This window comes from Meles meles, chromosome 2 (genome assembly GCF_922984935.1).
Source record: "Meles meles chromosome 2, mMelMel3.1 paternal haplotype, whole genome shotgun sequence".
NCBI lineage: Eukaryota > Metazoa > Chordata > Mammalia > Carnivora > Mustelidae > Meles > Meles meles.
Genome location: NC_060067.1, coordinates 84,488,298 through 84,512,859, shown reverse-complemented (window position 1 = coordinate 84,512,859; position 24,562 = coordinate 84,488,298). Strand labels below are relative to the sequence as shown.

General features: G+C 37.3%; 2 protein-coding genes across 8 annotated transcripts in view; both read left to right on the top strand.

Moving 5' to 3' along the window:
- Window positions 1–15,067, top strand: part of INTU (inturned planar cell polarity protein) — a 90,934-nt gene extending 75,867 nt beyond the window's left edge. For 5 of the 7 annotated variants that reach the window (XM_045990498.1, XM_045990488.1, XM_045990479.1 and 2 more), the window contains 3 exons: window positions 2,188–2,377; window positions 5,952–6,109; window positions 9,375–10,680. In XM_045990498.1, coding sequence (XP_045846454.1) covers window positions 2,188–2,377; window positions 5,952–6,109; window positions 9,375–9,486 — 460 coding nt within the window. In that variant the 3' untranslated portion in view covers window positions 9,487–10,680. Of the gene's footprint in view, window positions 1–2,187; window positions 2,378–5,951; window positions 6,110–9,374; window positions 10,681–10,869; window positions 12,638–14,958 lie in introns of those variants that run through there. The other 2 variants (XM_045990507.1, XM_045990517.1) reach the window with 2 other exon arrangements.
- A 505-nt stretch (window positions 15,068–15,572) lies between these two features.
- The window catches only part of SLC25A31 (solute carrier family 25 member 31), a 29,910-nt gene continuing 20,920 nt past the window's right edge, over window positions 15,573–24,562 (top strand). The window contains exons 1-2 of the mRNA XM_045990544.1: window positions 15,573–15,816; window positions 24,261–24,388. Of these exons, the coding sequence (XP_045846500.1) occupies window positions 15,573–15,816; window positions 24,261–24,388 (372 nt within the window). The remainder of the gene's footprint in view (window positions 15,817–24,260; window positions 24,389–24,562) is intronic.

Here is a 24,562-nt window from a genome sequence, read left to right as displayed (position 1 = left end):
TTACATGTATAGGGAACATGTACTCCTATTACAAAAGATTTAAAAAACAGAGTAATGTTTCAAAATGTGAAAGCCCCTTTTATCTTCTTTCCATGGGTAACCTCCCTTTTGGGTGTGTATATTTTTAAATTATTGTATTTACATTTTTAGACCTTGGTGGATTCTGTGGTCTGCTCCCCAGATACTCCGTAGCCCAGGGTACTCCTGCCCAGTGTTGGCAGTTGGGGGGGCTGGGAGTACTGAGTGTTAACTACACATAGCTGAGTCCCTCCCTGGCCTTGCTCTGTTTGGAAGTTTATTGACTCATCCAAGATTATAGTATCTCCCTGGGAATAGCCCACATCCAGTGGCTAATAGATAAGTGAATACAAAGACTTGGCCCTTTACCTAAATTCAAGACAACTCTAAAAGGCCATCAAAGCTTCAGAGTTCCAAGTTGTATCTGCTGAGACCTTTGTTTTGATTGCAGCTTCTCCTTCGCTCAATCCTGCTTCCTGCACACTTTCCGCCACAGGTGTTGTTCCCCATGGTTTTCCCTAATAAACTTGCTTGCTGCATATCTCTCAGAGTCTCTCATTTTTGAAAAGAGATGAAACCTCAAACTTACATTAAGTAGGGAATTCTGAAGAAAAAGGAACTAAGAGGAGCATTTTCAGCAATTTAAATTGTCTATAATTATTAAAATATGAAATGTTACATATTCACTTCTTGTGCAGCTATTAGGTGATGACAAGCAGATAGATCTGTCAGGATCAATTAGTATGTAACAAACTCAACTGCACACTTTTATCTGGACAAGCAGACACGTACAAATAAAAATCATACAAAAAATTTCAACACTATGACCTTAATCATTGAAACATCTTATAGTAAGTTCAGATTTATAGATGAGAAAAATTTATAGATGATCTTCTTCCCTGTCTGTCCCTGGTCTTAAAAGAGAGCCAAGACCATAAGTCAATAATAATAAGAAGAAATTATTCTGATCATGCAGCCTAATTAAAAGTTTAATAGGAGTAGAACTAACGTAGGTGATCAAGGCAGGCTCTAGGCTAAGAGCTGAAATATGCCTTTTCTTTGTCCTGTGTTTGAGACTGGGGGGAAAAAAAACTGGAGGGATTTCTTTTAAATAGATATTAGAATGGGGGCAGCTTGAGTGTTTGAGATGCAAATGCAGAATTGCAGTCCATATGCTTAAAGATTGCTAATCAGAAGTTATGGATGAAGAGGACAAAGGCAAGGTTTAGTGGAGGAAGCTTCAGAGTTAACTAAACTCAGCCACTTAGCTTTGTGACCTCAGTCAAGCCAGGTAATCTGAGATCCTTGAAGATTGATTCCCTCATGTTAAAATGAGGGTAGTAATACTATTGAGCATCTCAAAGGGTCATTATGAGCATTAAGACTAAGGTATGTTATAGCACTTCCTGGCACAGAGAGGGCACTGAATATATGATAACTATTATTATGTTGCTGTTGTTGTTATTGTTTTTCTTTAGCTCTTCTTACCACTGGTAGAAATAAGCAGTATATATAGATTCTGCTGGCATGTCTGAGACCTAAATAGGGGAAGAAAAGATGGAAAAGAAGAATAGAGAAATGAAAATAGTAAGAGAACATGGAAGGGAAGGAAGACTCTAATGAGGAGTAGTAGAATACAAGTAAATGCCATAGTATTCCTGAATATTAACCCGCTTTGCAATTGGTAATAATAGTTTTATTTTTCTTCAGGATCATCAGTTGGACTGTTAGGATACTAATTTAAATGTTTATTTTGTTGGAAGGTGTTCTTGTATGTGGTCAACTCTAGGCTGATACCTTATTTATGACTTGTAGGTATCTGAACCAGAAAGGAGCTGATAATTTATTACCAACTATGGAAAAAGAATGGTTTAGCCAATTTGGGTTGTTTAGCAAAGGAACAATTGTTTGCAATTAGTGTGTATTTATCCTTGCCTCCCATGTGATATTTGCCTCCATTAAGGAATTGATAATAGCCCTAGCCTGTATTCTAGTTAAGAAGAAAATGGGACTTAGATGTTTGGCCTAGTTTTCCTGCCCTGATTGCGCTGCCAATATTATACTGTAGATAAAAGCTTGGAGTCTACAACGTTCAAAATGAAGCAATATTTTTTTGAGTTTACTTAAATATCTTCTCTCTTTTTTTCTTACTTTTTTTTTCTTTTCTAGATTAACATCTGGTCCTGAGAACACACTTTTCCACTATGTTGCCTTAGAAACTGTGCAAGGGATCTTTATTACTCCGACCCATGAAGAGGTGGCACAGCTAAGTGGCTCTATCCACCCTCAGCTAATAAAGAATTTCCATCAGTGTTGTCTCTCCATTCGTGCAATTTTCCAACAGACATTGGTGGAAGAGGTATAAATATAGTTTTGTCAATTTTGTTTACAGATCTCTAAATATTCTCTCTAAAAGCTCTTTAATCAGTATGTCCAACGATGACAGTTTTTAATTTTTTTTAGCAGTTACCCAGTCTAGTTAGAGTACACAATCTAACTTGAGTGCCAAAATGATTATACTCACAATATTTAACTTAAAAGCTTTGTTTCATAATAACTGATTTTGATGTCCTGGAATGCTATTCCAAAACATGGTGGACCTGTGTTTTTCTATGGCAAAGTAGAATATGGTAGTTTATAATGTAAATTAGCCTCTATATTTATTATCTGTGAGTCAGCCATTGCTCTGACAGTAGTATCTACCAGTTGTTAAGTCTGATAATTCTTTAAGTATTCTGTCAGTAGTATAAAGGTGTTTTGTAACATAATAGGGTAAGGTACAGTGATAGACACAATACTGTTGCAAATCTTTTAGCCGCTTGATTCATTTCTTGCTTGCTTTTAAATCCAGGATGAAGTTTCATTTAATATTTTACCTCTGCATAAGTAATAATGTTATATGTAATTAAAAAATCAACTAGATTATCTTAATGGCAGGGAAAAGTATGTGTTGATTTCTTGAAAAGGATAAACATACAGAAGTTTACTTGTCAGTGGTCAAACATCGCACAGCCAAAACCAAAAAACAAAACACCCCTCTGAAGATGATTGAAATGTATATAGCAATATGTGTGTTAGGAATGCTAAAATTGAAAAAAATTTAAAAAAGAAGAATGCTAAAATTGGGGGCACCTGGGTGGCTGGCTCAGTCAGTTAAGCGTCTGCCTTCAGCTGAGGTCATGACCTCAGGGAACTGGGATCGAGCCCCACATTGGGCTCCCTGATCAGTGGGAAGTCTGCTTCTCTCTCTCCCTCTGCTGCTCCCCCTTCTTTTGCTCTCACTCTCTCTGTCTCTCTCTCAAAAAAAAAAAAAAAGTTAAAATTGTGAAGAACTTGGGTTTAAACGTAGAAGAATATTGGGCTGGGAATAAGGAATTTTATACTGAGCCTGGATTCTTCCTATTTCCTCAGATATAAAGTAAGTGGCCTGAATTATGTCTTAGAATTCATTCAGCAATAAAATTCTGTGTTTTGTAGGATTTTTAAAAATTTTCTTTCTTTCTTGAGAGAGAGAGCACACAAACTGGGGGTGGGGTACCAGGAGAGGGAGAGAGAGAATCTTAAGCAGGCTCCGCACCGTGCTCACCGCACAGAGCTCAGTCTCACGACACTGAGATCATGACCTGAACTGAAATCAAGAGTCAGATGCTTAAGCAACTGAGCCACCCAGGTTCCCCTTATAGGATTTCTTCTTTGAGCTCTCAGAAATTGGTACTCAGAAAAATGTTATGTCCAACCATATATATGTGCTTTGTGGTCTTATGCTCCTCCTTTCCTTTTAATATAACTGATAGAGTCTCTACGGGAATCTTTCATTAATAATTCAGTAATAGTAATGTAATTATTCAGTAATAGTAATGCAAATTAGCCTTTCCCATAATACTGAACTATTGAGGTATCCACTATGCACCAGACACTACTCTGGTGCTGGGGATATAGCAGTGAACAAAGTCCCTTTCTTCATGAAGCTATTACCAGTGTGTGAATGGAGATCTGGGTTCTTGGATTCTCCTATGAAAGATTTACGTGAGGATCCATGCTTGAATAAAAATGGCCAGAAGGAAGATAGCAGATATAAAGCAGTTTATTGAGGACAGTACACTCTCAAGGTGAGAGAGCAGGCAGGCCCAGAGATGGCAACTGCACCAGGGTTAGGAGGATCTTTTCTTTTTATGTTTCCATAGTTTGTGGGTCTAGGACAGTCTCCCACTAAGGTGGTTTCCAGTCATCTAAGAGACTCCTATGGTTGGGCATAGGTCCTACTCCCAACTACTGGCTCTACAGTGTTCTTGCCAGAACTATCATGGAGAACTTCCATGGAGGCGAGGGACATTGAAAGCACAATCTAAATATATTATAATGAAGCTATTCGTTACTCTGGGGCAGTGGTTGAAGAGGACAGCACTCTTCTCCACATGGCTCTTGGTCTGTCCGCCCAGGGCTATTGGAAGCCTTAATTTAGGCCAGGATGTTAAAAGCCAAAAAGGATGTTGTGTCCTCGGGTTCCTTTTTTTTTTTTTTTTTTTTTTAAGATTTTATTTATTTGTCAGAGAGAGAGAGCATAAGCAGGGGGAGAGGCAGAAAGAAAAGCAGATTCCCTGCTGAGCAAGGAGCCCAGTGCAGGACTTTATCCCAGAACCCTGGAATCATGACCTGAGCCAAAGGCAGACGCTTAACCAACTGAGCCACCCAGGTGTCCCTGTCCTCAGGCTTCTAAAGTGTCCCCTGTTTATCACCACCTTTTCCTCCAGCCCACGTCTAACTAACTGCCTACTTTATCAAAGTCTATATTCTCATGGGGAAGACTAATGAACTGGCAAGTAGTACAATATGTCCGGTAGGTAAGTTTCAAGAGGAATAGTAAGATAGGATAATATTTGAACAAGGACCTGAATGAAATGAGGAAGGAAGCACGTTAAGTGGCAGGCTGGATGGAGGCAGGGCTTCCACACAAGGAAAACAAATTCAAGTGCAAAGCTGCAGAAGTAGGAGTGACTGAGAATGCTGGAGCTGGCGGGGAGGAGAGTGCTAGGAGTTGAGATGGCAAAGGTTAGCAGGGCCAGATCGCAGATGGCCTGATAGATTGAAGGGCTTTGGGGTTTGTTCTGAAGGAGTTGGGAAGCTCTTGGGACAGTTCTGAGTAGAGGAAGGACAAGATCCTACATTTTTGAAAGGATCACTCAGGCTACTACTGTATGAAGAACAAGCTCTGTAGGGTAGTAAGGGTGGAAGCAGAGACCAGTCAGGAGGCTATGGAACTTCTCAAAGCAAAGAATGATAGTGGTTTCTGGATTCTGGAGGGTGAGCAAAAATGACTTGTTGACGGATTAGGTAAGGGTTTTGAGAGAAAGAAAAGAATCCAGAGTCACTCTACTAAGTTTTAGCCTGAGCCTTATAAAAAGTCTTTTTAATCCAAATGAGTCATTGTTTTGCTAATAACTTAATCAATGGGTAACTTAAAGGGGATGCATGAAAGGAAGAGACATACTGTTTTATGTTTTCATTTTATTACAGAATCACCTATGAATTTAGTAACCTACTCACTTGTAATCTATTTATTAAGCATCTCCTATGTACTAGCCTCTGCTGCTTCAAAACACACAAAGATGAATACCATTTGGTCTCTGGCCTGGAAAAAGCATATAACTACTGGGGAAGACAGACCTACAAACTACTAACGTAATTAATGTAAATACGAATAATACAGGGCTATGAACAAATGTCTTCTGGGAGACTTCAAGGACACTGTATCCATGAAATCTCTTTTAGGAGATGGTATTTAAACTAAGTATGAGGAAGAATAGAAATTTTCCCACAGACCAGAAGAATGTCATTCCAGGCACTTAAGTAGCCAATTCAAATCTGTATGGGAAAACATTTTAAAGTAACATTAGTAATACCAGTTAATACTAATAATACATATTAATTTACAGAAAAAGAAAGCACTAAATCGTGGAGATCATTCAGGTTCTACAAATTCTGTATCTTCTCTTAACCCTGTGAAAGAACATGGTGTGTTGTTTGAGTGCTCACCTGAAAACTGGACGGATCAGAGAAAAGCACCACCAGTTATGGCTTACTGGGTAGTAGGGTAAGTGGGGGAAGAAAAGGATTTGAAAGGGAAGTAAAATGTTAGAAAAGTGAAAGAAAAATGGTAAAAGAGAAAAGCATTTTAAAATGTAGGCATGGAATTATTAATCTAACTGTAATATATATTTTTAGGCAAGTATGTATGTATGTATGTAATCTCTACACCCAATGTGGAATTCATGAATGACTCCAAGATCAAGTTTCATGCTCTTCTAACTGAGCCAGCCAGGTGCCCCTCTAACTACTATAATATTCTAATACATTTTAGAATTTTTGTTTTATTTACTAAGTATCTCCTTTAAATTCCTCTCAAGTCTTTCTCTTCTTTTTCTTTTTTAAAATTTATTTTTAGATTCAAGTATAATTCACATAGAGTGTTCTGTTAGTCTCAGCAATACAATATAATGATTCTGCAATTCTGTATATTACTCCTTAAGTGCATTCCTTAACCCCACCACATAGTTCATCCATTCCCCCCACCCACTTCCCCTCTGTTAACCATCAGTTTGTTCTCTGTATTTAAGAATCTGGTTTTGGGTTTGTCTCTTTTTCTTTGTTTTGCTTCTTAATGTCTACATATGAGTGAAATTGTGTGGTATTTGTCTTTCTCTGACTGCCAAGGCTTTTTTCCATTAAAAGGCTGATTCAGTAACCTTATAAAATTATCGTAGTAATACACTAAAAGATAATGATTCCACAATTTTAATGCTGTAGCTTTCTTTCCATCCCTCCTTCCCTCTTTTCTTCCCTCTCTCCTTTCTTTAGCTCTTCCTCTCCTTCCCCCCCCCCATTCCAACCCACCAACTACAAGAGGCTGCCTACTACAAGAGGTAGCCCTTGCCCACCTCTTTCCATCTTTTGCCATTTCTGTCTCCATCCACTGTGCACAGCCACACTGGCATCCATTGAATCTTATTCCTACAGTCCCTGTGTGAAATGTTCAGCTTCTTAACTTTGGGTGTCTGTTTCCTTGATATTCAGATCAGTGCTAGCCTCTAAAAGTGAATCCAGGATCTCTTTCCTGCATTAAAGTGGCTACTATTATTGTTTATTTTCTTGTTTGTTTATGGTCTTTCTCCCCTTCACTAGGAAGTTAGGCTTTATGAGGTCAGGAATTGTATCTGTCTTGTCTACCACTGGCAACTGCAATAGCACCCGTCACATAGTCACTTGATAAATACATCACAATTTAATAAATGGAGTTGTGCTTGGCAAAATATGGTGCTGGAGGCTGGTAAGGCAAACATAAAGTCATAGTCATTGCATTAATGGTCTTATACCCACCAGAAGAAATATGAAATATGCTCAGGCATATATGTATTTCTGGATAGGGAGTTTTTTAAGATAGATTGAATAAATGAGTTGATACAACCAAATGCTATGGGAGTTCTGAGGAAGGGGTAAAAATCTACATTGGGATTATACAGAAAGGCTTATAGATTCCATTTGATCTGGTTTGGAAATGAATTAGAGGGGCGCCTGGGTGGCTCAGTGGGTTAAAGCCTCTGCCTTCGGCTCAAGTCATGATCCCAGGCTCCTGGGATCGAGCCCCACATCGGGCTCTCTGCTCAGCAGGGAGCCTGCTTCCGCCTCTCTCTCTGCCTGCCTCTCTGCCCACTTGTGATCTCTGTCTGTCAAATAAATAAATAAATAAATAAATAAATAAATAATCTTTTTTAAAAAAAAAAAAAGAGAAAATGAATTAAATTTGGATAGAACATTCTAGGAAAAGGATGGGATGAACAAAGACTGAAACAAGGGAAATCATAAGGCATAGCAGTTAAGTAGACTTATTTGCCAGGATGGTAAGAGAGTGACATAGGCAAAGATAAAATGAAAGATCAGGTTGGAAAGTTAAGTTAGGGCCACTGCAGAGAGCCTTCAATTCCTGACTAAGGAATTTAATTTTGAGGGAAATGTTGAGGCACTGAAGGTTCTTTGAATTGGGTTAAAGAATTGTGGAGGAAGGGACACAGAGTTAGGTGAGACCGATGTTACTAGATACCTACCATGCAGTACTGAACTATATAACAAACGTTATCCAAAGCAGTAATCCTGTGTGTTGGTCCATGAGATTTAGAATCATCAGAGTCACTTGTTAAAATCAGAGATGCCTTTGGCCCACCCCAGACCTGCCAACAGAATCTAGGGTAGTAGTAAGCTCTTTGTGATTGTGATGTGTACCCAACCAAGCTTGGAAGGAACATCAGCATAAGTTCAAGTCTGTGTAGTGTCATCAGAGCTGTGCTGTTGGAAGATTGAGCTGGGAGCAGCAAAGTGCCCCTGGTGTGGACAGAGAGGAAATAGAGATAAAAACAGTTAGGCATACATACAGGTGTATAGCAGAGCCTTAATTACATTCACAACAATTGGACTAGGAAGAATCAAGAGGTATTGATTATGATGCAGATTTATATAGAATTATATGCAGATCTATGATTTATGATGCAGATCTATATAGAATTATGATTAATTATGCAGATCTATATAGAATAGAGGAATTTAAGGAAGTCAGACAAAATATCCCTGATTTAAACTGTCTGATTTCTATATACTAGTACTGACTAAATATATAAAAATTTTAACTCTTTAAAAAAATTAAATAAAGTTTCAGTGGTATTTCCAGTTAAGTACTGACTATAAAAAGAGCAATCATAAAATTTTTTTTTGTTGTTGTTGTTTTGGTTTTTTTAAAGATTTTGTTTATTTGTTTGAGAGAGAGGTAGTGACAGAGAGCACAAGTGAGGAGGAGAGGGAGAAGCAGGCTCCCGGCTCAGCAGGGAGCTCAGTGCGGGACTCGATCCCAGGACCCTGGGAGTGTGACCTCTGAGCCAAAGGCAGACACTTAACTGACTGGGCCACCCAGGCTCCCTCATATAATGTTTTAATAATAATTAACATTTAGAAAGTAAATAACAATGTTTAATAGCTATTGTACTTAATGATGGTAACACATTTGGCTTTATTTTAGTAATAATGACTAAATTTAGTATTTTAAAACTGAGGTATATGGTAATATATATTCATAAAATAGGCTTTTTTTACTCTGGAAAAATAAAAGTAATTGACCTAAGGCATGTATTATTTATTTAAAAATAAATCTAACTGTATTTCCCCCTACTATAGATTTAGATTAGTGGCTTTTATTTCACTATGAATTCTGTCAGAAACTAAACTAAAATAAAATAAATTGAAAGGTTGGAGTTTTTCCCCTTTGATATTTGTTTGTTGAATTTCTGAAATGAGCATGTTCTTTTCCTCTACAGGAGACTCTTTCTTCATCCCAAACTTCAAGAACTTTATGTCTGTTTTCATGATTCAGTCACAGAAATTGCCATAGAAATGGCTTTTAAATTGTTCTTTGGATTAACCTTGTAGCTGTGTTTTCTTGATGCATGGCAACTGTGCACAAACATTGAACGGTGTTAGAATTGCTGACACCCATACACAAGAAGATAAGGGTTAGCCTCTCTTAACTGTTCAGTTTTGAACATAATTTTGTTAAATATTGAGATGATATGCTCTTAGATTTGATGCACTAATCTTATGTAGTATTGTGAGACTTGAAAAGAAGAGATTGTTAACTTATTTCCATTTTGGTATATAATGTTAATTTATTGACTAGTTTGAAATAATGTGAAGTGTTTTATATAAAATTAATAGAAGACATTTATCTTGAAAGAATACACAATTCATAAGTTGTATATTGTTTTCAAGACTAATAATGATATCTGGTAAAAGAATCACAAAATCGGGAGGGTGTGACCAGGTCCTGTAACTAATTAGTGCTGGGACCATGAGCAAGTTTTTGTCCCTCTCTGTGTTCAGAATTTTCATTACAAATGAGATGACTGTATTGAGACCTCTGAAGTCCGTCTTAAGTAAAATGTGCAGGGTTTTTTTCTTCTTGCCTACTGCTCAGTACCTAAATTTGTCATGTCCAACTACTGATTCCTTATTACAACAAATACTTTGCTTTAGTTTAACTGTTTTAGTAGATACCTCACCGTGGCATAGAAGAACTGAGGACTGAAAATTAAACTTATTTTTCTATTTATTTGATTTTGTGTACTCTTTCAGGTCAGCTCCATTTTGGCTAGGATATAGATTTTAAACTATTTGTACATAAAATTTTATTATTTTTCTTTTTATTGAGATATATTCAGGTATGCACACACATTTTATATAGTTCTTGAATTTCAGGACAGCTATAAGTAAATCTTTTTCAAAAACCTGATCATGTTAAAAACACTGAAAAATTTGGGTGAAAGAAATCCTGTGGTGACTTCTGTTAAATACTAATTTTTGCCTTATAAATGTGGTTTGTTATGTAGTGGGTTTTCCCAAAGGAAATTACGTTAATGAATAATAGTTTACTTGACCCTTAGTAGAGAATCAAAACTAACAGGATAAGAATTTTCTTTGGCTATGAGAATTTGGTGGATCGAAAAAGAAGGAAAAACATAACAAATACTGTAATTTTTTTAAATTTTTATTTATTTATTTGACACAGAGAGAGAGGTCACAAGTAGGCAGAGCAGCAGGCAGAGATAAAGGGGGAAGCAGTCTCCCGGCTGAGCAGAGAGTCCGATGCGGGCCTCGATCCCAGGACCCTGAGATGGTGACCTGAGCCGAGGGCAGAGGCTTAACCCACTGAGCCACCCAGGCACCCCTGTATTTTTAATTAACATTTACCCAGCGGATCCTCCTGAAGTCTCAGATGCCCCCAAGACTACAATACTCGGTTTTTTTCTTTTTCAGGACTTAAGCTTTGGAAGGGGAATTATGCCAACACATCTAAAGTTAGTCTCTATTGCCTTCTGAAACACCTGGAACATGAGCTCTGGGGGTTAGAACTAACTGTAAAACACAGTGAGTGCACCCTTTGAAACATTTGGTCTTAGAAGAAATACTGTTACCTCTGTATAATCAGCTTAAGAGATTTTTACCCAGGTATTTAAAATGCAAACCACTGTATTTGTCCTGTTAGTAATTTGTGGGCCTTAACTTTAGCATTTAAATCAGAGAAAGAAACTTCGGTTCTTGAAATGCACAAAACGGCTTGAAATATCCTCCGCTTAAGATCACAATATTAGTCAGAATGGTAGATAGACTCTCAACACTGCCTTAGCTCTGCTTGCTACATATATGGGCAATAAGGCACTTTGTTTAAAAGTATTTATTAAATGTCTTAAATTTCTTAACATGTCCCCCGAAACACCATTAGCTATTTTCAGTACTAAGATTTATTAATAAATGTAACTGTTAGTTACCTCAGATTTTCAAACAGACTGAACTAAAACTGGGGTTTTAATTACAAGAGACTTTTTTGTTTCAGTTAATGAAATTTTGGTCTTTTGAACCACTTTCCTGGTGTCAAAACATCTTGAGACCACCACTCAATAACAAAAATAAAAAGACAAAATAGACTACTTGTCTTAATAAGTAGAAAATCATTTGTTATAATGTAGATGTATACTTTAATGGCCATTAGACATTGCATTTTTTTGAGACATTGAATTTTTAAGAAATAAAACCAAACATTGTGGTTATCTCTAAATGGATATTGAAGTAAGCATTGTAGCTAAACCTAGCTGCCCACTTTTCCAAATATGTTCAGATTCACATCTGAAAGATCAATTTAATTTTTAGCCAATGAGTGTCTATCTGCCACTTTATTAAATAAAAGGGGACAACATGACAGTGTAAATACCCCAGAGGTGTGCTTTAGCTGATATAGAAATATTCTGAAGTTGAATTTTATTAACATTCTGCAAATGTTCCCTTTTACCAGACTATAGATGCAAAAGATTATAGAACTATCATTTTTGGAAATATCAAATACTGTTTCATCACCACCATATATCTTTAAGCCCCCCCCCAATTACATTTTAGATTCTGCACCTTCCACCCTTCCCCCCTCCCTCCCCTTTCTTTAGTGTTCTTTTGTTTGTTTCTTTTTGTCAGGTTAGAGAACTGTACTTAGCAAGGGAGAGTTTCTTATTTGTGCCAAGGAACTGTTGATGGTGATGCATACTGGCAAGATAGTAAATTTGCAGTGCCTGCTTTTTTATATTTGACACAAATGAGAAAAGTCATAAAACCAATTTACTAGGTTTGTCTGCTTTGAACATTCTTCACAATAATATTGTGAATAATTATTTGTTGTCTGTATAAGTTCCCTCTAAATTGTGCACATATCATGTGCTATGAAAATGTTATTTACTCCTACTACCACCTACTACTACCATTTATTATTATTATTATATATCCATTGGCTAAAAACCAAGGTATCAGCTAAATCATACCTGCTACTGTACAAAATGTTGGAAAGAAGCTGAGAAAAATATTCACTAAACACTTTTGAGAACAAGGATGTATACTTTGGATATTTTAAAATACATTAGTAAATGTTACTAAAACTTTATACACTAAACTATGTGAAAATAATTTAATTTTATAGAGTTGTATTTCTATATTCTATATAATTGAAGCTATTTTTATATTGATAGTCTTTAATAAAGATGGTTTGGAGGTTTACTTGCAGTTGTGTTGTCTTTTCATGCATTCATCCAACAAATAATTGACTTTCTATTCTGTGCCAAGCTCTGTTCTGGATGCGGGGATAAAGCAATGAACAAAACAGCTAAAAATTCTGGCACTCATGGACCTGATGTTCCCATGGGAAAGGCAGGCCACAAATAAGACAAATAAGTAAAATATATTGATAAAAGCTAAGAGAAAAAAAGTGAAGGAAGAAAATAGAATATGAAGTGTGAGAAATAGAGTGGCTGGGGAACGGGTTGCTAAGATGACCCTAGACCTGAACTGAGAGAGAAAACTAACCACACTGATTTCTAAGGAAACCAGAGTGAACAACTTAAAGGTTCTGAGACTCTCTACTTTTAATATCAACATATAAAGCACCAGAACTTTTTTGTTTCCTAAATCAGTAAATAAAATGCAAATACAGCTAGTTAAATAATTTTAGCTCCATGTATCGAAAAGAGCTGGTCCATAGCTTTTAAGCTTAAAAAAAAAAATCTACATTTTTAAGTACTTTCACTTTTTTCACGTTTGCTGTCTTCTATGGAAGAATATATGTCAGAAATAAGCTTGAGGATATCATAAAGCAATATGCTATAAACATTGTCAATGATAAGAGTCAAAGACATCTCCCTGGAGAGCAACAGAACACTTGCTTTTTCTGTCTGAGTTGCGTAAGATCCCTGTGACCAGAGATGTTCCTTTGACCTCTCTTGGCACCTTAAAAAGAGTCTTGCCTGAGGTGTGACTCAAGTATTCCCTCTGCCCCCTTAAATTTCTCCCTGTATGCTTGTTAATACTTCAAATTCCCTTAGAGGAGACCGAAACCTTTCATTATTCATATTTCTTGCAGAAAAAACATCACTTTTTGAATTTGCAATGTATTTCACAAAGGATTTTGAAGTCCGTGCAATGAAAAGACTTAAATCTTTTAAGCCTAGGAATAATGACTAATGCAATTGCTTCAGAAAGATTAACCTTTCAGCAGCATGTAAAATGGAGAGAGATTTGGCTGAAAACCCTGCAAAGAGTCAAATAAGCTGCTATGGAAAGGAAGATAGCACTAAACGTGGTACCAGTAGGACTTACTAACTCGTTTTATATGAGGTAATCAAAATATAAACAAAATTTCCCACTCTGGAATCCTGGCCTAAATGTGTGGTTTTGTACTTGTGACAAGTTGTATCAAAAGTGTAAAAACAGGGGCACCTGGGTGGCTCGGTGGGTTAAGCCTCTGCCTTCCGCTCGGGTCATGATCTCAGGGATTGAGCCCCAAGTCAGGCTCTCTGCTCAGCAAGGAGCCTGCTTCCCCCTACCCCTCTGCCTGTCTCTTCTGCCTACTTGTGATCTCTCTGTTAAATAAATAAATAAAATCTTCTTTAAAAAAAGTGTAAAAACACACTTAAGATTAATAAAGAAAAAACTAGAGCCTTAAGTTCCAAAAAATGACACAACTTATGGTTTGTAGATGTGTTTCAAGAGTGCATGTCCTAAAGAGTAAGAGAGGATAAAATAGAATCTCTATTTATTAGAAACCATCAAACAAGATATAAAAAGATATCAGGAATATATTTTATGCTACCACAGAACGATCTCCAGGATGTACAAACTGAAAAGAAGCAAGGTGAAAATAGAGCAAGACATTAGATGCAGGATAGATGTACATCACATCTACTGTGGTTTTTTTGTTTGGTTTGCTTTGGTTTGCCCAGAATCAGACCTGAATCTGATAAGCTTCCAGATTAGTTCTCAAAATGTGGTATGGGTATAGATATCAAGTACAGATGTCACCAAGACCTCTTCTGAGACACCATGGGATAAAAACTTTTCTTAATAATACTGAGACACTAATTGCCTGTTTCACTCTCATTCTCTCACCTCACAGTGGAATCTTCCAGCAGCTACATGATGTGTGGTGTTGCAGTAGAGTGGGGACAAAAGCAGTCATGTAAATCCAGCTGTCTTCTATTAAGTTAGGCATTAAAGAGATTTTCAAAAACACAAAACAAGGTTATTCTCATTTCTTTGTTTTGAAAATGGTTACTTTTTAAAATGTTATATTATGGGTTATTTCAAGTAAACTAATTTTAAAATTTTCCATTTCGGTTTCTGAACAGTATCAATACGTTTAACACAGAAACAGCTTCCTTGTGATCCTAGTTTTTTAGGAGTGAAAAGGGATCTTAAAATAAAAAGGTTGTGAAGCACTGTTCTAGAACAGGTCATTGGTTCTCAGCCTTGCACATTAGAATCCCTAAGCCCAAGCACTAGTTAAAACAGCGTATTCCTGTTCCCTTCCGTTAGTCTTGAGAACCTCCGCTCCAGATAAAACCACCAATTTGAATAAAATACGGAAGAAAGAGGAACATGTTAAATTAAACTACTGGGGTGCTATGAGCAAAGGCAGACTGTAAACATGACTGGAAAAACAATCCCTGCCTAATTAAAGGAGCAGAAATCGAATGGATTTGTAAGAGAAAATGGAAGGAACTAAACTAAACTTGGCTAACCCACGCGGTTGGTCAACAACTCTATTACAGTTTTGGCTCCTAAATACCCTGTTACTGGACTAGCTCTCGCGGCTCCCTCCCTGCACCTCTGCGATTCAGTCCCCACGGCCCGCCTGCCTGCCGACCCTGCTGGCAGCGAAGAAACCCCACATCGCTGTTTATCACGGCAGAACTCGGCGCGGAGGAGCCACGTGTCGGGAGTCAGGTGGCTGGTGCCAGAAGGCCGGAGGCGGTTGGAGGCGCCTGCGCAGCTCCGGGAACCCAGGCCCTGCACGCTGATATCCCGGCATCCTGAGCGTTGCTTTCCCGCCAGAAGGAGGCCGAAGCGGTTTTCTGCTTCCTTCCGTCGTCCTTCTTAGGCTTGTTTTGCCACAGCTGCTGCCTGTTTTTAACTTCCATCATCCCACCATGCAGCGTGAACCTCCAAAGAAGAAGCAAGAGAAGAAGTCGGAAAAGCAGCTCTTCGACCCTGCATCCTTCGGGAAGGACCTGCTGGCAGGCGGGGTCGCAGCGGCTGTGTCCAAGACCGCGGTGGCCCCCATCGAGCGGGTGAAGCTGCTGCTGCAGGTGCAGGCGTCTTCCAAGCAGATCAGTGCCGAGGCGCAGTACAAAGGCATGGTGGACTGCCTGGTGCGGATTCCCCGAGAGCAAGGTGCGTACCGGCGGCTACAGTGCCAGCCTTATCCGTTCTAGGTCAGCGTCCCAGAAAAGGGGGTGGAGCGAGAGGGGATGGACTGCACCGCAGCCGCATCGGTTGGCGAGGAGTTTATTTCTTCTCCGTTGAGAAGTCTGTGTCTTAACCGGTCTTAAGAGGCTACACTTCTCTGTGCCGAGAAGGCCTACCACGTGGTCAGTCCTGAGTAGGAGCGGCCACCACATTCTCTTAAGTTTCTCCTCAACTTCAGGATTTACACCTTGGTGCAGTTGTGCCTGGCTCAGAAGGAAAGTGGTTGACCTCCCAGGATCGAGAGAGATGCCATTAGGTAATTTGCTGACAGGTGCATTAAGGTGCTTAAGTTTTTGTTGAAATAGTACTTTTAAGAGAAGTACCCCAAATATGGAAGCATCGGAGCCTCCCAGTACTCTAGTTCCTACTCAGTGAAAGAGGTTCTGTTTTCTTGAGAACTACTGAAGACCAGAGCGGAAACTAAAGAGGGACATTCACCCCTACACAAATTTGTGGGGACCTCCCCCAAAACTCAAAAAGACAAATGATATAAATCAAAAGGCGAAAAATCCAAGGTGAACAAAATATCAAAATTTTAAATAAAGACAGTCGTATTTTGCATCAGCCCTGCATTAATTAAAATTTTTGTATTTTTTCATTGTGGAGATTTTTTCCAGTATTATTGAAATGATTTCAAGGAATAAATAATGAAAGTGCTTTTTAACCATTAAATACCCTCCTGTTACAGAATGGCTCCTAAGTTAGCTAAGTAGGTAAGAGGATAAATTTACCAACGATTTTCTATAATTGACCCATGTAGTTGTATTCAGTTGAAAACACTATATAAACTTTAAAAAGGAATTAGTTCTATTTATTGTGTATTCTGAATGAGATGTGAAGTGGTTTCAACTCCAGTGCCATCCTTTTCTTCCACTCCGAAGTCAATGGTTGCTTACCAACGATTTTCTATAATTGACCCATGTAGTTGTATTCAGTTGAAAACACTATATAAACTTTAAAAAGGAATTAGTTCTATTTATTGTGTATTCTGAATGAGATGTGAAGTGGTTTCAACTCCAGTGCCATCCTTTTCTTCCACTCCGAAGTCAATGGTTGCTCTCACATGAGAAAAGCATTCTTTTTTTTTATCTTTTTTTTTTAAATTATTTATTTATTTGACAGAGAGAGATCACAAGTAGGCAGAGAGGCAGGCAGAGAGAGAGTGAGAGGGAAGCAGGCTCCCTACGGAGCAGAGAGCCCAATGTGGGACTCGATCCCAGGACCCTGAGATCATGACTTGAGCCGAAGGCAGCGGCCTAAACCACTGAGCCACCTAGGCGCCCCGAGAAAAGCATTCTTTCCCTAGGGATGTACTTACAACTCCTCTTGAGCTATTGAGTGTAGTATTTAGGGTGGAGTGTAACTTTTTAAAAAAGATTTTATTTATTTGAGAGAGAGAGCAAGAGCACAAACAGGGGGAATGGCAGGCAGAAGGAGAAGCAGGCTTCCTGCTGAGCCAAGAGCTGGATGTAGGACCCTATTCCAGGACCCTGGATTCATGACCTGAGCCAGAGGCAGACACTTAATGGACTGAGCCACCCAGGTGCCCCTGAGTGTAACTTTTAAGGCGTCATCTATGCCGTAAATTTAGAATGCCCATCCAGGGAGCTGAGCTCAGACCTTTCATTGTGCTTCACATTTCTCCACTCCCGTTTGTTTTATCAGAGTAAGCTTGCTATTTCCCTCAGGGTTTTTAAAGGAAAAGTGGGAACCTATCTCTTCTTGGCTGACATTCTAAGACCTCTTCAGAGAAGTAAGGGACTCTATTATTAGCTAATCTGGTTTAAATATTTAGTAAGGTAAAGTTAAATATCCTGCTCAGATTGTGCTGATCAGCACTAATTTATATTATATTTTAAGTGTTTTAAATGATATTTAAACCTATGCATATTCAATATGGTTCTTGTAAATTGAGATCATTTTGAATTGTATTCCAGTCCCTGTTTTCTTTACCTTCCAATGAGATGATTATAGGCAGAACTTTAAGATGTTTTCTATTATAGACCAGGCTTTGTGGTCTATAATAGAATTCACAACAGGGATAATATTGCCATCTAGGGGTATATTTTACAATCTTGTAGGGAATTTTTTGTTTAGCACAAAGATAGAAGGTTGTAATCCTTAATTCCAATGATGTAAAAGGCAAAAACCAGGGATGATAAACATCCTGCTGCTGTACATGGCCAGTCCTACACAACAAACATTTATTCTACAACCTGAATGACTCAGTTCTCCCACTGGACATTCTTGTAGCAGTAAAACCTGTTTATGATTTTCTAAGCCTAGAACCTAAAAACACAAACTATCTGGAACATTGTTTCCATGTTCACTGATTCCAGAAATGCAGTTACCATGTGAGTAGAGGGAATATTGTACTTCGTTTTATTAAGAAGTGTACTAAGGGGCACCTGGGTGGCTCAGTTGGTGAAGTGTCTGACTCTTGATTTTGACTCAGGTCATGATTTCAGGGTTGATGGAGCCCTGCCTCAGGCTCTATGTGGGGCTCTGTACCAGGTGGGCGTGGACCCTGCTTAAGATTCTCTTTCTTGGGGCGCCTGGGTGGCTCAGTGGATTAAGCCGCTGCCTTCGGCTCAGGTCATGATCTCAGGGTCCTGGGATCCAGCCCCGCATCAGGCTCTCTGCTCCGCAGGGGGCCTGCTTCCTCCTCTCTCTCTGCCTGCCTCTCTGCCTACTTGTGATCTCTCTCTGTCAAATAAATAAATAAAAAACCTAAAAAAAAAAAAAAGATTCTCTTTCTCCCTCTTCCTCTGCCCTCCTCCCCCCCAATGAAAAAATTATACTGAGAATTTTTCACTATTGGGAAAATTCACCAATTCTTCTTTTACATTCAGTCACCACTTTACTCTTGAATTCATGATGGTTGCACATTTATATATGCAAATATATTTATTAAGCCCTTTAAAAGAAATGTAAATATTTAAGTATAACATTCATTATTAAGTAGAAGCAAACATCTGCCTGTTTTGTATAGGCTGTGTTCATACTTCACCAATTTACTAATTAAAATACCTATTTTATTCAAAATGTCTTTATTTTCTCTTCCTATATAGTAGAAAGGGCATTATATGGATTTGTAAAAACTTGTTGAAGAGGTCACAGTCTTTGAATTCTGTTTCTAGATAGTAAAGGAAGTATTGTAAAATATGTATTCTGTGTAGAGCCCTTGAGTCTGGCAAGTTTGAGAATCACTGTGGTAAGTCACTGGAACTTTACTAGGCAATCAAGTTCTGAAATTGTTATTTTCTGGAATTTACTTTCTTTTGCTTTTTTGAAAATCAAGACACATCCTCATCTCAAATGTTCTGAAGTTTCTTTTGTGTTTCATGTTTGTTCTATTTTTATTGATAAATTTTCTTTAGACAACATGAAATGAACCTGAGAGACATGAACTCATTAGGCACAAGTAGGTGCTCTCACATTGTCTTCTTACCTTATCTCCGCTTTGTTTGTACCCCAAAGAAAGATCTTATCATTTTAAAGCTTTGAACTTAGTTTTAAACATCTCTTTGGGTACTTTTCATACTGCCTATAAGATTTCTTTGGCTTATAAAAGCTTCTGGATTTATCTTGGCTGATGATATTCTTAAAGATTTATTCTATTCTTTAGTTGGTTGTAGGACCTTCCAACCTTGTGTGCATTTAATTTAATTCTGTTTAAACCATTATTATACAAATAAAGTATGTTTATTATAGAAAGTTAGAAATTTAAAGAAGTACAAAGTAAAACAAATGACTACTAAAATCACCACAGTTAACATTTTGGTGTCTATGCAGTAATTTTTCACTGGGCACAATATGCATATATATGTAAGCATATTCTAAATTAAAATAATTGTTTTATTTAATATATTGTAAACCTAATCTTTTAAAGATCTGATCTATGCAGTTCATTTTTAAGCACCTACCAGAACTCTTTTCTCTTTTAGGAGTTTCTGACCATGAGGTTTTTTTATCTTGAAAACAATGTTTTAGGGTATGAAAAGAAAATATTAGGCATTCACTTTAAATAAAATGGGAAAATAAACTTTATGATATTTGGTATATGAGTTGGCACTGGTACCTATGCTGGGCCAAATGTGAATTATATAGCACAGGACACTAAGGCATTCTGGAAAAAAATATGAATTATACACCAGAGAGGGGATGACAGTTACCCTTCCTCAATTATTATATAATAAACATTGTTTATGTTTGCTCAATTGGATTTATAGAGACAAGACTATTTGAATATTTGAAATTATCAAGAAGACTCTTTGAAATATAGCTTTATGTATACTGTTCTTAAGAATGAACGTTACCCTAAGGGTGCCTTGAGATATATAACAAATGATGGTATGAAAACATCATGATTAGTAAGATATCTAAAAAGATTATTTAATTGTTCTAATGAATGCTAAGTTAGGCTCTGATATCTCCTAGCCAGAAGTTTTTCCCAACCATCATGTCTAAATAGCTTTTCCTCATTCCTCCATCTCCGTATACTATTTTTGTTCTTACAGCCACTTGACGTATTTATTTATTCATTGTCTCCCTGTCCTTCTCCCTCAAAATATAAGCTCCATATGACCACAAAATTTATTCCTAATGCTATCCCCAGCAAGTCAGCTACATACTAGATACCAAATAAGAGATTTTTAAATGAAAAATCTTTGTTTCATCCTTTAATTTCTCTTTTGGGTATATTTTACAAATGTGCATAATAGAGTAGTGTATAATGTGGAAAATGTATATAAGGGTAAAATTAAAAGATGTTTTTTTCTTTTTTTTTTTTTTTTTTAGGATTTTATTATTTGAGAGCAAGCAGAAGCAGGGGGGTGGGGAGAGGGCAGAGAAAGAGGGAGAAGCAGGCCTACCTACTGAGCAGGAAGCCCATCACAGGGCTTGATCCCAGGACCTGAGCAGAAGGCAGAAGCTTAACCAACTGAGCCACCCAGGTCCCCCAAAAGAGTAGTTTGTAACCTGACACTGTAGCTTCAGGGAATCTATAAATTCTTTGAAATATATGCAAAAGTATTTTATGTATGTGAGATTATATTTTTTCAGATATAACCCATTAAGACAAATCAGTTTTCCTGTTATACTTCTAGGGATTTGTTTCTAGATTTTCATTGAGACATTGACATTTGTTTTGATGAATTTTTTAGGTTTTTTTTTCATGCAAATGCATTTTTGCTAAAAAGAATATGTTCTTCAGCCAACTCTAGCAAACCCCTTGACTCATAACTCCAGCATTCTGTCATGGTCTTGTGTTAGTTTTCAGAGGACTTTGTCATCAAAATCGTCCCTTATATTTAATTCATTAGCCAAAGTTACAAATCTTTTTAATGCTTTACATATGACACTTGTTTCTTTTACAGATTTAGTTATTTGAGAGACAGAGAAAGTGAGCATGCTTGGTAGGGAGGAGCAGAGTGAGAAAGAAAATCTCAGACTCCCTGTGGAGCATGGAGCCTGATGGGGGGGCTGGATCTTAGAACACTAACCCTAAGATTATGACCTGAGCTAAAATCAAGAGTCAGATGCTTAACCAACAGAGCCACCTCTGTACCCCATATGACACTCTTTTTGTGAAATAAATATTAATTTAGACTGTAATCATAATTACAGAATTATTACTAATAACTCATAATCTAAAGCCCATAATATCTCAGTAACATTCAGCCGAGTGAGCCATTTCCAAAATGACTATAAATATTTAAAAGTCATGTATAAAATGGAAATTCTAATATCTTTTGATAACATGGCATTTTTTCTAAACTGTTTATATTTTTTATTTTTTTTTAAATATTTTATTTAAGAGAAATCACAACTAGGCAGAGAGGCAGGCAGAGAGAGAGGAGGAAACAGGCTCCCCGCGGAGCAGAGAGCCCGACGCGGGGCTCGATCCCAGGACCCTGGGATCATGACCCGAGCCGAAAGCAGAGGTTTTAACCCACTGAGCCACCCAGGCGCCCCTAAACTGTTTATATTTTTTAAACGAATGATTTTTTTTTTCAACTTAAATCCCATTTGATCATATTGGCAATTTTCCAGGCAATATGTTCTTTTTCATCCTTTTAAAATTGACATTATTCTCTGCCAGTAATCTGTCATTGTGTTACTATAAACCATGGTCTAGAAAATCAGATTATTCTTCAGTATCATTTACACAGTCATATTTCATTCTCTGTATTTCTCTTTTGGAGGTTTAACCTCTAAGAAAATACAAATGTTCTCTTAAATGTTTTCATTAACAAGAAAGAACTTAAAAATCACTAAAAATACCTCCAAAAATTAGATTCACCAATCTCCCTCAATAATTTAATGTGGCCGTAACTATCAAGAAATATTCTTCTATAATTATCTTACATTTCTTATGTTTTAAGATTTTTATTTTGCTTCCATTAAAGAAAAAGAGTTGACCTTTCTTAGTATAGAAAATATTCACTTGTTTAAAGTAGATATGGAAAAGTATTGTAGATAAGGGACTAAATTATTGAGCCAGATTTCTTGGGTTTGAATTCCAGAGCTACAATCAGGCAAGTAACTTAACTTCCGTCTGCCTTAGAAGTTCTTTTTTAATTCATTCCCCCATCTTTAAAATGGAGAGACTAATAATACCTTTCTCATGGGAGATTATGAAGATTAAATTAATAAAAAGAAGTTCCTAGAATTTAGTATTGTCGTTTTTGTTAATATTGCCTCAAAAGTTTTATAATAATCCATTTTTTTAAAGAGCTTTATTTACCACACTTTAATAATCTTAAAATTTTTTAAGATTTATTTCTTCAGAAACCCAAACCTGGAATAGAGTTTTGTTGCTAGACACAAGACCTGACTAAATCCTGGTTGGCTATTTATTAACCATGCCTGTAGGCAGTTTTTAAACTTTTAAACTTTCAGTTTGTGCATGTATAATATGGGTACTATAGGAGAACCTACATCGTAAGCATAATGTAGTGATTAAATGAAATATACAGCCTTTGGCCAGTGCCTGGCACATACTAAACACTCAGGAAATGGTAGTATCTAGCATTACATGTTCCATGTCCTAGTAAAAACTGAATCAGTTGTGAGTACTGAGATTATTTCTTGGCTATTAAATATGCTCCTTAATTATCTTTGTGCAAGGGCACCTGGGTGGCTCAGTGGGTTAAAGCCTCTGCCTTTGGCTCAGGTCATGATCCCAGCGTCCTGGGATCAAGCCCTGCATCAAGCTCTCTGCTCAGCAGGGAGCCTGCTTCCCCCCTCTCTCTCTGTCTGCCTACTTGTGATCTCTGTCTGTCAAATAAATAAAATCTTAAAAAAATTATCTTTGTGCAATTGCTTTACATGCAGTTTGGGATTCACAGAGATTCTGTGTTCTCCCCTCCCCCCCCCAAATTATTTGTTAAATAAAACTTTTCGTTTCTGAGCATCAGCCCAGTCAACTGAGATTATTTTCCTTTGAATTTTTATCATCAGAAGATTGATTCCGGGTATTCTCCAAGTTGGGACTAGAGTAGCCAGATCAAACCATTGGATAATTTGCAATATAGTAGAAACAACTATGGCTGCTGAAGAGATAGCCTATTGTATTCTGGGGCAGCTCAATTATAAAGATTATAAAGGTAGCTCTGAATTGTAGGGGTAACACAATGATGGAATTATAAGGATTCATCAATCCATGGAGATTTGAAGTGGGAAGATTATTGACCTGAAAAGTTTTCTTCAGTCTCTCCATCAGACCTCTGGAGAATGCCTTGAATTAAAAATTGATCTCTTTTCTGGCTAGGTTCCAGAAAGTAAAGGTAAGTATACTTTAGACTCCATTTTGTGGGGTGGGGGACAGGGGCAGAGGGAGAGAGTCTTAAGCAGGCTCTACACCCAGCACAGAGCCCCATGCACAGCTCGATCTCAGAACCCTAAGATCATAACCTAAGCCAAAATCAAGAATCAGATGGTGAACCAACTGAGCCACCCAGGCACCCCCACTTTAGATTCTTAATGCTTTTTCCTTCTCATAAGTATATATACAAACCAATTTTGTTTTAACCACAGAAACTGCATATCCTGATTTGGAAATGAGAGTAAGGATTACTAGCTTTAGCAAGCTGTTTTTCTACCTAGTAAAAAGCTTTATATTCAAATGATGATACATCCCATAGATTTAAAGGTATTTAAGGCTTTTCACTGGAAATTAACAAAATTGAAATGGGGTACATAGAGTTAACACTACCTTTTTTCTTCATTGGATTCACATGTGGACTTAATTTTTTCTCATGAGAAAGAGTGTGAGTTTTAGATAGTTCAAATAACTAAGTTTGTTAAAACTATGGGAATTTTTAAAGTAATAATACAAGTTTGTATTTAATGTGTTTTTTTGGTAGGGTTCTTCAGTTTTTGGCGGGGCAATTTGGCCAATGTTATCCGATATTTTCCAACACAAGCTCTTAATTTTGCATTTAAGGACAAATACAAACAACTTTTCATGTCTGGAGTTAATAAAGAAAAGCAGGTAAGTATATTTTAATATCTATTATTTTCTAAGGAATAGTTGGATTTACCTTAGCCTATGATGTTTTATTTGGGAGGAGGTGCTAAGTGGTAGAAGAAATAATAATTAAAATACATACATGTTATAATCACTATTCTTCTACACTGGGAGAGCTCAAAAAAAGCTATCAACAGA